The 13,445-nt window shown below is 47.4% G+C and overlaps 1 protein-coding gene across 1 annotated transcript in view; it reads left to right on the top strand.

Moving 5' to 3' along the window:
- LOC146868883 (general transcription factor 3C polypeptide 4-like) overlaps positions 1-13,445 on the top strand; it is a 51,482-nt gene that overhangs the window by 27,922 nt on the left and 10,115 nt on the right. The window contains exons 3-4 of the mRNA XM_085613913.1: positions 11,566-11,696; positions 12,146-12,234. Coding sequence (XP_085470039.1) covers positions 11,566-11,696; positions 12,146-12,234 — 220 coding nt within the window. The remainder of the gene's footprint in view (positions 1-11,565; positions 11,697-12,145; positions 12,235-13,445) is intronic.

Below are 13,445 nucleotides of genomic sequence, written 5' to 3'. Positions count from 1 at the left end.
TCTGTGAGTTTCAGGGGCTCTGCTAGGTGTTGCTCTTTTGATCTTTTGTGGAAAACATTATTACCAACGTTTAGGGATGAAAGGGTTTGTACACCAGTCGGGTTAAATGTGCAGGACCTTGCTCGTCACACATTGAGCACTTTTCTCCATTTTAAAATAATGTGATTAAACTGCACTGCAAATGCATGGAAATGCCACACTGGAATGTGGGACCAGCCAAACGTTGCTGCTAATTCTACACCACTACTTTTTTAACCACTTAACGCAAGTTGTTTGCTTTTACAAGTACATTTATTTCTGATGGATACATCTGCCAGTGGATTCCTCACCTTGTGAATATCCCCTGCGCCAACAACATTCGGAAACTTTTGTAGCAGTCCACGCCGATGAGGTCGAAGACGACGTCACAGAGGCACGGCTCCGCTCGCGACTCCGCTGACTTCACCGGCTCCATAAGAAGACCTTCTCGGCGTGATGACGTCAGTTCCCTTTTTTCCGCGCCGACGACGCCAACGGATTTCGGGAATCGTTACTGGTAGCTTTACCTGTTACTTTGTGTTTATTCTGAAGTTTCTCTGTCTTTCTTCGAGAATGTCGACAAGGAAGTCTGGTTTCAAGCCTTGCCGTGAATGTGGCAAACACATGTCCATCACTGACCCGCATAACGATTGCGTTTGGTGTTTGTCCTCGGACCATGACGTTGGAGGTTGTTCGAGTTGCAGGAAAATGAGCTCGAAGGCTCTTAAGGAGAGAGAGGCAAAGCTTTTTATTGCCCGGATGAAGAAAAAGGAGAAAAGAGGTAGAAGAAGATCCAGGTCCAGGTCGGCTTCCAAGTCGACTTCGGGACATGCTTCAAAGAGCAAGAAGCATAAGAAAAAGAGGAGGCATTCGTCGCATCATAAGGCTTCGAAGTCGAAATCACCTGCTCGGCGTCGAAGGGAGTCAGTGTCTCCTTCTCCTGTCCCGGCTTCGCCTCCGGTTCCATCTTCTCCGGTGTCTTCGCCGGCTCCGGCTGAATCCCCGGTGCCGGCGTCCTCTCCAGCGCCGGTGCCATCTCCAGATCCTGCAAGTCCTCGGGCTCCGTCTCCGACTCCGGCCCAGGATGAGGATAATCAGGCTCCGGGTGAGTCTGTGACGCCGCAAGTTCCACCGTCGGCGCCGGCAGGCCCGAGTCCGGTGTTACCTGACCAGTATCCGGCTTTCCCTAATCCAGGTCAGGACCCCTCGCATTATCTCAATGCGATGTACGGGGTGTTTTCTCGGGCCATGTATACCTCTGGTGCACCTATGGGTCCGATGGCTTTCAATCTGGGTGTGCCGCAGGTTTACCCTCAAGCACCATTTATGCCGTTCTTCCCAGCGACGCCGTCTTGGCAGATGCCGGCGCCGAGGACATCGACGCCGCTTCCCTCTTCGCCGGCGCCGACTCGACCTCGTTCGACGCCGGCTGATCCGCGTTCGACGCCACTGCCGGCGCCGTCGGATTCGATCACGGCGCCGCCGACGCCGCAGGTGCGGATCCGTTCAAGAAGGGAGGCGCAGAGAGTGCTGGAGGAGAGACGCTTTCTGATGGATGAGGCTGAAGAGGGGGAATTGGTCGAATCTGATGAGATGTTCGAGTTGGAGGAGGCAAGTGGTTTGGATTTGTCTCCGGAGTGGGAGATCACTCCGCCATCGGATGAACCCTCTAAAGACGCGGCACCCTATCATGCTGTAATTAGAAAGGCTGCAGAGTTATTGGACCTTCAATTGCCATCTACTGAATTCAAGTCCAATATTTTGACTGAGGTGTTGCATTCTCCAACTGCGGTGTCGGAGCCTCTGTTGCCCTTTAATGAGGCAATATTGGAGCCTGTGCTGGATGTGTGGCGCAAGCCTTTTTCAGCTCCTGCAGTATCCAAGGTAGTTGCAAGAAGATATAGGGTGGCTCCAGGGGATCCTGCGTTTTTGTCTTCACACCCTTCACCTGAAAGCCTAGTGGTTCAGGCGGCTTGGTCTGGACGTTCCAAAGGTGCGTTTCCTCAAGTCCCAGGGGACAGGGAGGCAAAGAAGGTGGACCAATCGGCCAAGAAGGTCTTTTCTTCAGCCAGTATGGCATTAAAGTCATCAAATGCAACTTGTTTGTTGGGGCGCTATATCCATGCACTTATGGACTCTGCTAAAAAGTTGGCGCCAAAACTGTCAGAGGAGGATAGCGGAGGCTTCAATGAAGTGCTATCGGATGCCCAGGCGGCTGCTCGCCAGGTTATACAGAGTGGCCTGGATACAGCAGACTCAGTTGCCAGGGTCATGGGGTCTTCAGTTGCCACCAGGAGGGGTGCATGGCTAAAGTCCTCCGAGTTCTCTTCGGATGTCCAGACAACTTTGTTGGACTTACCTTTTGATGGGTCTGGTCTGTTCGGGAAGAAGGCTGATGCTGCTCTCGAGCGCTTCAAAGAGAGTAAGGCTACGGCTAGGTCGTTGGGCCTTCAATCCCAGCCGAGGGGTACTTTTAAGAGGTACAGAGGTTTTGGAAGGGCGAGTTTTCGTTCCTACAGACCATCTCAGCAGCAACAAGGTTCTCTGTCCAAGGGATATAGAGGAAGGCTTAGAGGTCGCTCACGTGGCCGTCAGCTCTCCTCCTCCTCTTCCTCTTCCTCAGCCCCTCCCACCACCGCAAAACAGCCCTAGATTCGACATTCCGGATCATGCTGGTCCTGTGGGGGGCCGGCTTATCCAATTTCTGCAAGATTGGGAATCTGTAACTACAGATCTCTGGGTTCTAGATCTTGTAGAAAATGGGTATGCCCTTCCCTTTCGGGAATTCCCTCCAAATTATCCTCCTTGCCAAGGGGCTTGCTCGGAGGACCACCGTCTTCTCCTGCAAGAGGAAGTCCTGAAGTTGTTTCAGAAAGGTGCGATAGAGGTGGTTCCGGAGCAGGAGAGGGGTCAGGGATGCTACTCCCGGTATTTTCTGATTCCGAAAAAGGACGGCAGATTGCGTCCGATATTGGACCTCAGAATCCTGAACTTTTACCTGAAACAGGAGAAGTTCAAGATGCTCACCCTTGCGCAGGTTCTTCAGGCGCTGAATCAGGAGGACTGGATGGTGTCGCTCGACTTGCAGGATGCGTATTTTCACATCCCCATTCTGAAGTCGCACAGGAAGTATCTCCGGTTTACGGTAGGGTCGCAACATTATCAGTTTGCGGTCCTCCCGTTTGGTCTTACTTCGGCACCACGAGTCTTCACAAAGGTGATGGCGGTGGTGGCAGCCCATCTCAGAAGGTCGGGGATTTCGGTTTTCCCTTATTTGGACGACTGGCTGATCAAGGCGGAGTCGCCAGGGAAGGTGCTGCTCCATCTGCGGGATACAACTCAGCTGTTGTACAAATTGGGTTTTTCGATCAATGTGCCCAAATCTCACCTGGTGCCCTCTCAGCGCAACCTGTTCATAGGTGCGGTACTGGACACTACTGTGTGTCGAGCATTCCCTCCTCCTCAAAGGATTCTCGACATACAGGAAATGATTCCTTTATTTTTCAACGGAGCGGTCGTTCCAGTTCTGAAGGTCCTTCGTCTGCTCGGTCTGTTCGCCTCCTGCATCCTGTTGGTCAACCATGCACGCTGGCACATGAGGGCACTCCAGTGGTGCCTCCGCAAGCAGTGGTATCAGCACAGGGGAGATCTCAGGGAGTCTGTGAGGATCTCCAGAGAAGCTGCAGCAGATTTGTCTTGGTGGAGCGTGGAGGGCAATCTGACCCAAGGAAAGCCCTTTCATCTACCTCCATCGGTGACCACAGTGATAACGGATGCATCCAATCTAGGGTGGGGTGCTCATCTGGGGGATCTGGAGATCAAGGGTCTTTGGTCTCCAGAGGAAAGGTTGCTTCACATCAACCTTCTGGAGTTACGGGCGATACGTTTAGCACTCAAGGCCTTCCTCCCTTCCCTTCGCGGTCAGTCTGTTCAAGTCCTGACGGACAACACTACCGCGATGTGGTACATAAACAGGGAGGAGTGGGGTCTCTTTGTCTCTGCAGAGAGGCCCTGCGTCTATGGTCCTGGGCTCGGGACCATCAGATTTGTCTGATGGCGAATCATCTGGCCGGGGTTCTGAACGTGCGTGCGGACAGTCTCAGTCGGCAGTTTTCCGCCGACCACGAGTGGAGGCTCCATCCGGAGGTGGTTCGTCATGTCTTTCGGACGTGGGGAACTCCTCGGGTGGATCTGTTTGCTACCCGCGAGAACGCGCACTGCCCGTCGTTCTGCAGTCTCCAGTATCCGATGCAGGGAGCGTTGGGGGATGCGTTTCAGTTGAGTTGGGGCTCTCGACTCCTTTACGCGTTTCCTCCCATACCCTTGATTCCTCGGGTTCTGAGGAAGATTCGCCAAGACCGGGCCCAAGTCATATTGATCGCCCCGGATTGGCCAAGAAGGGTGTGGTACACAGATCTTCTCCACCTCTCCTCGTGCCCTCCGCTCAGTCTCCCTCTGAGGGCAGACCTCCTCTCGCAGTCGGAGGGGCAGGTTCTACACCCCCACCTCCAGAGCTTACACCTTCATGCCTGGAGATTGAACGGGGCAACCTGAATTCTTTCTCTCTCCCTCCAGATGTGGTGGATGTTATTTTATCGGCCAGGCGACACTCCACCAAATCTATATACTCATATAGGTGGTCTAAATTTGTTCTCTGGTGCGGAGAGAGGTCAATTGATCCCTTGAAGGCTCGGTTGTCTAATATTCTACAGTTTGCCCTTTCTCTTGCTCAGCAAGGCTTTGCTGTAGCTACTGTGAAAGGATATTTATCGGCTCTATCGGCTTTTCTATGACTGCCGGATCAGCCGTCCTTATTTAAATCACCTATTGTGCTTAGGTTTCTTAAGGGCCTCATGAATAAATTTCCTCCTACTCCCTTTATTGTACCTCAATGGGACTTAAACCTTGTACTGACTTATCTTATGGGTTCTCCCTTCGAGCCCTTGCATAAGTGTCCCTTGAGACTGTTGTCTTTTAAGACAGTATTCCTCATTGCAATCACCTCGGCAAGGAGGGTAAGTGAGCTTCAAGCTCTTAGTTCAAAACCCCCATTCTTGACTGTGCATGCTGAACGAATGGTGCTCCGGACCAGGGCTGCGTTTTTGCCTAAAGTGGTAACTCCCTTCCATCTGGGGCAATCCATTACCCTTCCTTCCTTCTATCCTCCCCCTCACCCTTCCAAGGAGGAGGAGAGACTTCACCGTTTGGACCCTAAGAGGGCGGTGAGCTTTTACCTGGACAGGACAAAAGATTACAGGATTGATGATCAGCTCTTTGTGGGCTTTGCTGGTTGCAGAAAGGGTCGTGCGGTGCACAAGCGCACCCTTTCCAGATGGATTGTACTATGCATCAAGATCTGCTACTCCCTAGCTGGTAAGGAGCCTCCGGAGGGTTTGAGGGCTCATTCTACCAGGGCAAAGTCTTCTACGTCTGCTTTATCTAGGGGTGTTCCTGTGGAGGACATTTGTAGGGCGGCAACTTGGGCCTCCCTCCACACCTTTGCAAAACATTATTGCTTAGACACCGAGGTGAGGAGGGACGGACATTTTGATCGTTCCGTCCTTCAGGATTTTCTGGTATAGGGGGATGGACACCCTCCTCCGGGAGTGGGGACTGCTGTGGAATCTATTCACAAGGTGAGGAATCCACTGGCAGATGTATCCATCAGAAGAACAAGTTACTTACCTTCGGTAACGCTTTTTCTGGTGGATACAGTATCTGCCTGTGGATTCCTCACTGACCCACCCGCCTCCCCGTTGTCCATCCTTCTATACCAGTGACTCTATGACTGTAATTCTATTGATGGTTTCAAATGTGTTTGACTGTCAAGGGCATTAGGTTATTTCTAGTGCTTTGATGTTTCTTCTCCACACTGTGTGTGTTGATATGCATATTGTGTACTGTGTATACTGTTTATGTACATATTGCTGTCAGTCCGTCCGTGTGCCTCGAAGGCACGGAAAAAAGGGGCGGAACTGACGTCATCACGCCGAGGAGGTCTTCTTATGGAGCCGGTGACGTCAGCGGAGTCGCGAGCGGAGCCGTGCCTCTGTCGTCGTCTTCGACCTCATCGGCATGGACTGCTACAAAAGTTTCCGAATGTTGCTGGCGCAGGGGATATTCACAAGGTGAGGAATCCACAGGCAGATACTGTATCCACCAGAAAAAGCGTTACCGAAGGTAAGTAACTTGTTCACTAATACTGCTTATATCAGGAGTGTTAATTCAATTATCGATGCACAAGATTATAGCGCATGCACCGACAAATTAAATGCAGGCCAAAGGCTTTCTGCAAGAGCACGGATGCAGCTCATTCAAAATTATAAAGCTGGTGAGGAAGAGGCGTGGAGGGTGCCCTGCAGTTGGGCCACTGACACTTTCAGAATAATTAAATGACTCTGCTTGCGTAGAGAAAATATTGTGGAGCAAAACTTAACACCACTGAGATGGGTATCAAACCAAGCCCAGACAAAAAAGAGAACTACAACACCAGGACCATGTATCTGAAAACCCTCTGCATGAAGTACCTATGTTCTAGGATCTCAGAAGCCTAGTATAGGACGCAACATGGGAGACAATGGAGGAACCCTCAAAAGCTGCCTGGCTACTTCCATGTGATCGATCTTACTTTAGTTATCTTGTACTACATTTCCTCCATTGAAGACCCACATAATTACAAAATTGTGAGTGCCTTTTAGCTTTGCAAGTAGCTACAAGCCAGAATTATCAGACCTGGAGAGGTTCTGCCCCAGCCTGACAAGTGTGCACATAGAATTCAAACTGACTGGTGAAGTTTTCACACACAAGACTTGTACTAGATTTATATTAGTGCCCTAAGAAAGGGGCGCCAACTCTGTGTTGGAGAATGGCAACAAAAAAAAAACATTCCTGATAGTAGGCAGACACTGCAGATCGTACAAAAGGTAAACCAAGGGAAAGGTGGTTGCTTTGTGCGTATCGTGAGCATTTAAGCAAGGTTTACACATGCTTAGTCTGCCCAAGCGAAGCACGTGCATAGTCTAACATTTTGCCTCTGTCGCCACCAAAAGACCTATCTGCCACAACAGTGCACTGCATTGTGACTGCATAACACTCTCCAAATCTTGGCCCCAACGTTACTTCAAAAAAGTCAACAATTGTTTTAAAATTAACTTAGACATTCTGAACCTCGTATTACTCAATAAGTGCCCTTGTGCGTAATGTCCCCCCCCCCCCATCTTTGCCCTGCTTCAATCTGAAACTGCTATAATTCACCACAATAAAGAGCTATTAAAGCACCCCTGAACCCAGTCTCACACAGCGGTGCTTAGCTGCAGGAGAGAATGTAGACAGTCGAGCTCCTCAGGCCCTAGAAGATCGGCCGCCATATAAGATGCTGCAGGTCTGTGTTCTACAATATAAAAAGTAGATCTTAACGCCACCTTCTGTGCCTTACCTTAAATCAACAGTAGATTTACTCCTCCTTTTCCTTGTAAGAGGCAGCCGCGCTGCAAGCCTGCCTGTAACTTTACACCTGTTTATGAACGTCTTGCACCCTGAAAGCCACACTGTCACTCAGCAGATTGGCAAATGTTGTGTCTAAAGGTAGTTCTGTGTTGCTGTTGTCTACCGGTCTAGCTCCAGGCTGCTGTATTCATTCAAAATGTGTACAGTACAGATGCACTGGGTCATGAAGAGAGGGAGTTGGCTACCTCACAAGGGCCTGATAAAAGTTTGAATCCATGAAGGTGAGACAGCAGTTTTAACAGACTAGGTGGGAAAAGAAGCATTTGTGAAAAGATGAGATTGAGGTGTAATAATTAAAACAAAAAACTAGGAGAATTTCTGAAGGAGAAAGGGGGGAAAAAAAACTTGGAATGGGCATTTCCAAAGAAGAAAAACACTAAACCAAAATCCTGGTAAGTCTGTTTCTAAGGAACCAGTAGTGGACCTGCCTTAGATTCAGAGTGCCAAGAGAGGAGGCTGTGTTCCAGTCGGTAGAAAGTGATGACTGTTAATCTTAAAGAGCAGGGTCAGTAACACACAAACTGCTAGAGCTTCTGTTAGCACTTGTGAAACACGGGTCTATCAGTAGTGACTGAAGTAATCGGGACGCTCTAAACCAGAAAGTAAAAAACTTTCTGGCTTCGCAGTGTTTGAGAGTCTTCTATTTAAGCTTAAAATGTGGACTTGGCATTGGCTCAGAATGTGAACAAGTTCAACCCTTTGTCATAGACAACAATGTGCCGTTATGGCCACTGTACACGTGCTCTGGTACAATACAGCGACTTGTTAGAAAATAGGAATAAAACGTAAGCACTAGACTTTCATCCGAAGGCAAAATAGCAGTGTTGTATTTCTTAATTCATTCAAATGCATCTGAAAAAGACCTTGGGCCAGATGTACGACTGTTTTATGCGGTCGCTAAAGGGTATTCAACTTGTTTGCGACCGTAAACCGTGTCGGTATGTACCAACACTATTTTGCGAGTCAGACTTGCAAAATAGCGTCCCTTCCTAATAGTGAGTCCAAATGTTATGTAGCATTGTTTTGCAACCGCATTTGCGGTCGCAAAATACTCAGTTTACCACCTACTTCACGTAGGTGGTAAACCATTCGCAATCAGGAATTGGGCCCAGGGGACCCCTTCCCCTTTTTGTGCAAAAATATTTCCTAGGAAATATTTCCCAGGGACCACTGCCTACCCTCAAAATATGAAACTGAAAAGTTTTTTTTCTTTTTTAAATGCATCCCGATTTCCTTTAAGGAAAACAGGCTGCATTAAAAAAATTAAATACTGCATTATTGAAAAAGCAACAATGTCTCAACCGGTATTGAGAAGATCAATGTAACAAGTACGTACAAGACATTACTAGAAAAGGAAAAAGGGAGACTCGCAGTTTGTTGTAAAATGTGCATAAGGCATCTTGTATTCGAGATGAGGAATTTGAATTACACAAATATAGAATAGTTGTATCAGCACTGTAGGCAGAAATTGCCGAGGCAACACAATCTTGTGCACTAATGGGCTTGTGACACGCAAGGTGATGGCGCAAGTGACAAGTGCGAGAAACAGCGAACGGTGCAACGTGAAAAGGTGAAAATTATATACAGGAATATATGGTTCATTAAGGTTATTCACAGTCATAGATCATGTATTAGAAATAATTCGAGATGGTTTGTTCCTCCCCTGGAGCATAGTTTCTTTATCACCCTCTTGACTGACTGACTTGTCCTTCCCCCCCCGCCCCCCATCGCTTTTAGGTTAAGCACCCCATCAGTGTATGTGTTTCTGGGGGCTCTTCCTCCTGTTTTTCTCCTACCTTCCTCTGCTCTGTTTGCACTTGCCTTAGTGGTGACTCACTCTTACTTCCCCGCACTGTGTTGCTGACTTCCTCGTATGCTTCACCCCCGCTCCACCCTTTTATGCTGCTGTTTCGTGCCTCCTATTGCTTATTCACAAACTGCTTTTCCATTGCGCCCCATCCCCGCAGTTTTTAAATATATTTGTGTGTGTGTGTGTGTGTGTGTGTTTATATAGGGCAGACAGCAAATTGACGCCGGCCACAAGCGCTTCAGCACACAATTTGTTTTCATGACCAATCTAAATGGTGCATACACTGGTCAATAAAGAATACAAAACGACACCTGCATCACTATATAGACTAGGGGTCTCCAACCTTTTCTGTAGTGAGAGCTACTTCTGCTTAAAGAAAGTCTTCCTGAGCTACTAGCCAATTTTATAACTGTAAAACGGTGACTGCACTATGACCACCCTAATCAGGATTATCAGTAGTCATCACCCAAGTACTCGAGGTGCGGTTACCATCAGAAATGCCAGGAAAATGTTCATCAATATAAAATGCCTCCACCTGACTTATGAAGTAACATTCAAATCTTGACATGCCCTACGGCACAAAGGACATAAGTACAACAGTAGGTCTCCCCAGCTTAACTTGAATTATCATTCAACAGTTTAGTTTCTGAAAATTCACATTTTTCTATCAAATACCACTTTCCACTTTGGGCAAACAAACTCCATTTTCCAGAAGAAAAGCCAGAAACCATATATCAGTCATGACAATTAATATTCCAGGAATAGGTAAATGTAGGCCAGTCATGCTCCTAGTATGTAAATAATGGTTGCCAGTATACCACAACTTAACTAAAAAATACCCAAAATAGTAAAGGATGACAAATATTATGCCATTGGCACTATTATGCCAGGAACAGACACAATTATATCAGAGATAACACCCTTATAAGGGGGACTAGCATACACATTTGCGTGGGCTTGACACTAGGTGTAGCTTTCAAGAAACAATAGTGTTTATTATGAACACACCTAAATGCTGATGAGTCTCTTAATGTTCTCTGGTCTGGATCATGCCCTGTTCTCCTCAGGTCTTGAGCTGATCATGGACCCAACTGTCACATTTTCACTCTGACTCCTGCAGTCCCACATTTTGGTGGGTCAGCACTGATTACTGCGCATGCTACTGCTGCCTACTTCTTTCATTGTCCACTGTTCACACACATGTTGTGATTGATAAAGCGGGGACTAGAACATGGTCAATCTCCTTGTGGCTTAGTTATATTGAGATTGGATACAGAGTGTCAAGTGGCAGGCCCTATACGCCGATACAGTGTGTGTTTGAGTGTTAGTATGAGTTACTGCCATAGGTTTTGGTGGCTGTCACGCTAAGGGTCTTGAGATGAGCAGTGCTGCCTTCTTTAATAGGCTTCTACTCTCTGAATTTTATACTGGGCTTGACTTCACCTCTGAGAGCTACTTTGAAGGTACTGGCGAGCTACTCGTTGGAGACCGTAATTGATGCGTTTGCTACAGAATGATGCAACCATCTATAGCGCCACATTATTGCACTTTTTATGCTGATACTTAATGGTATCGGCAAAAAGCATTGCTCTTAACTGATGCTGTTCATTGTCGCCAAAAATCATTGGCAAAACTAGTAGGCCCTAAGACGAGGCCCATTGGCTTTGATGATGCTTATTTTTATATAAGAAAATTGTAGGTCATTTGGGGACTTTCACACAGGCATATAGTTAAGGAATCCCACAGACTTCTCTGTACAAATGTTGGTTCAACCACAGGATCAGATGGGATTGTTACCAAGCTTTCAGACCTTTCAAGTCTGTAGCACCCTCTTCTTTATAAAGTACCTTGGAGCCTTGTGCAGTAGGAGGAGGTTTCCGTCTATATTTGCTCAATCTGTAAATTATACAGGATTTCAGGCAGCTTGAAAATAGTATATTTAATATATATATTGTGAGTGTTGGTGCCTTGGTACTGTTAGTGTTTTGTAGTCTCAGATAATCCTTTGGGGAAAGACACCGGTACTTGGCTGCAAGTGGTTGATTTTCCTCGTGCCTGCACCTCCAGTTCTTGTGATGTTTGATAGTCTAACTGCTTAATGATGGTAGTCTTGTAAGCCCGGAGACAACCTAAAAATGCATGAATAAACAAATCTGTGCTTTGAGGTGTACAATTGGTCCTTGCCTAGTGGCCAGTCTGTAGATTTTGCTTACTTTGTGCTATCCCCTTAGGTACTGATTGGACACGTACTCAAGAAGATGAACAAGCAGACGTTCCCAGAGCACTGCAGCCTGTGCAAAGAGATCCTGCCTTTCACTGATCGCAAGCAGGCCGTCTGTTCAAGTGGACATATCTGGCGAAGGTAGGCATCTTCACACAAGGGTTTTCTCCAAAACTGTATGTATGGTGTGGTAAGAGGGCTGAAGGTTAGTGATCTCCAGTGGTGTGCTTGGTAGTGCTACCACAAGGCCAGTAAGTGTGTGGCAGAAGAGGTGAATCCTTATTCATTGGTAGGAGAAACAGTCGTGGTGACACAGATTTCAGATTTTTTGATGTCCTTGCTTCTCTGGCAGTAGATGGAGGCTTCATTAAAGTGCTGGTCACACTCTACACACCACTGTGGTGTGCTCTTCACTGGTCTTGCAGTTGTTTGTCACTGTATACATCTCCTGATTAGCTGTATGGTTGAATTGATACTTCACGAAATTCCTTCATGTCATGATTGAAAATAATCCTCCCCTAAGGCAATAATCGTTCAGCGTTGGAATCAAACTCCCATAGCATCATTTGTATACTGATTTCTTCTTTCAGATGTTCCTTAACCTACCAGGCCTGCCAGAGCTTGATCTACAGAAAGTGTTTGATCCAGGACAGCATCGCCAGGTATTCCGTTCCAGAAGGTAAGCCAGGTGAACCAGAAATGTGCGCAGGTGGTGTGCAAAGATTCCAGTTTATATTGTGCTAAAGCTTTGCTGCTTGCAGTAGGTTGCTCCTCTGGTGCAAGCCACCATAGACTGCGGAAACACACTACAAGGTTAGTTGAGAGCAAGTAACTAGCACTTCATTTCAGCATTTGCAATTTAGTCTTCCCTGCATGGATAAGTTTCCCCCAAGCTTGCTGATGAAGTGTTTGAGTTTATGCACTGCCAATACAAACGGTGTGCACAGTTTGATACTTCAGATGAATTCCTTTAATATCCCTTGCTCTTTGCCAAGGCGCGTAGGCCATCAGTACTTTATTAGACCTACTCAAGAGGGTGGCCACGCTAAGTCACAGATCAACTAATTTCCATTACTTGTACACACTCGCAGACCCTGAGTGGGAGATATCTCTTGGTCCAGCGCCTGTTTGGCTCTGTCCATATTACTCTGCTGAATTCATCTGCCCCAAACACCGCCCGGAATTTTGTACAGTCTTAATCTCTAACCCTCATATGTTGGATATACACACACTGTGCTCTGAGGAGTGAACCACATTGCAGTCCTAGACCCGCCACCTGATTGCACCATGGGTTCCACCTGCCCACATATCCAGGCAGTGAAAACGAAGGCCAACATCCTACGAGAACATGCTAGACATTTGGAGGGCGCTGCACCCCCACGACCGGGCCACACATTCTATTCATCAGTGCATGACTCTTCCTCCAGGTTAGATGCTTGGTTTGATATGAAAGATATACTGGGGTTGACACATTCCAGTAGACACATGCCCTGGACTCTGTCCTTCCCTTGGGCCCCCATACTACTTGATTATGCCACATTTGCCCCGAGAATTTGCTAGATGCGGCGTTTAGTAAAGATATACGCCAAGGCACTAGGAATTACTTTACCTAAAATATGAGCTCTGTGGATTCCGTTTTTACCTGATGGGAGGCATACAACGTGGTAATTAGGGAGGGGGAAGGAATTGCCAAAAGCCATGGTACTCTAAAATCCCAAATGAGTGAAGCCGGAAGGAGAAATACAATCACTAGAGAAGTATGAATGGTGAGGGGGTGGGTCATGAAGTGGCTGAAAGAGAAATCAATTTTTGTAGCAAATACAAATCTGTCTATCTATGTTGAGGGAGAAGAACGCCCTGGGGTATACCCTTGCATCGCTGCTCCAGCCA

The sequence above is a fragment of the Triturus cristatus genome, chromosome 1_2, assembly GCF_964204655.1.
Source record: "Triturus cristatus chromosome 1_2, aTriCri1.1, whole genome shotgun sequence".
NCBI classification, from domain to species: Eukaryota; Metazoa; Chordata; class Amphibia; order Caudata; family Salamandridae; genus Triturus; species Triturus cristatus.
Note: the sequence above shows the minus strand (reverse complement) of the source record. Positions and strands in the feature narration are given on the sequence as shown.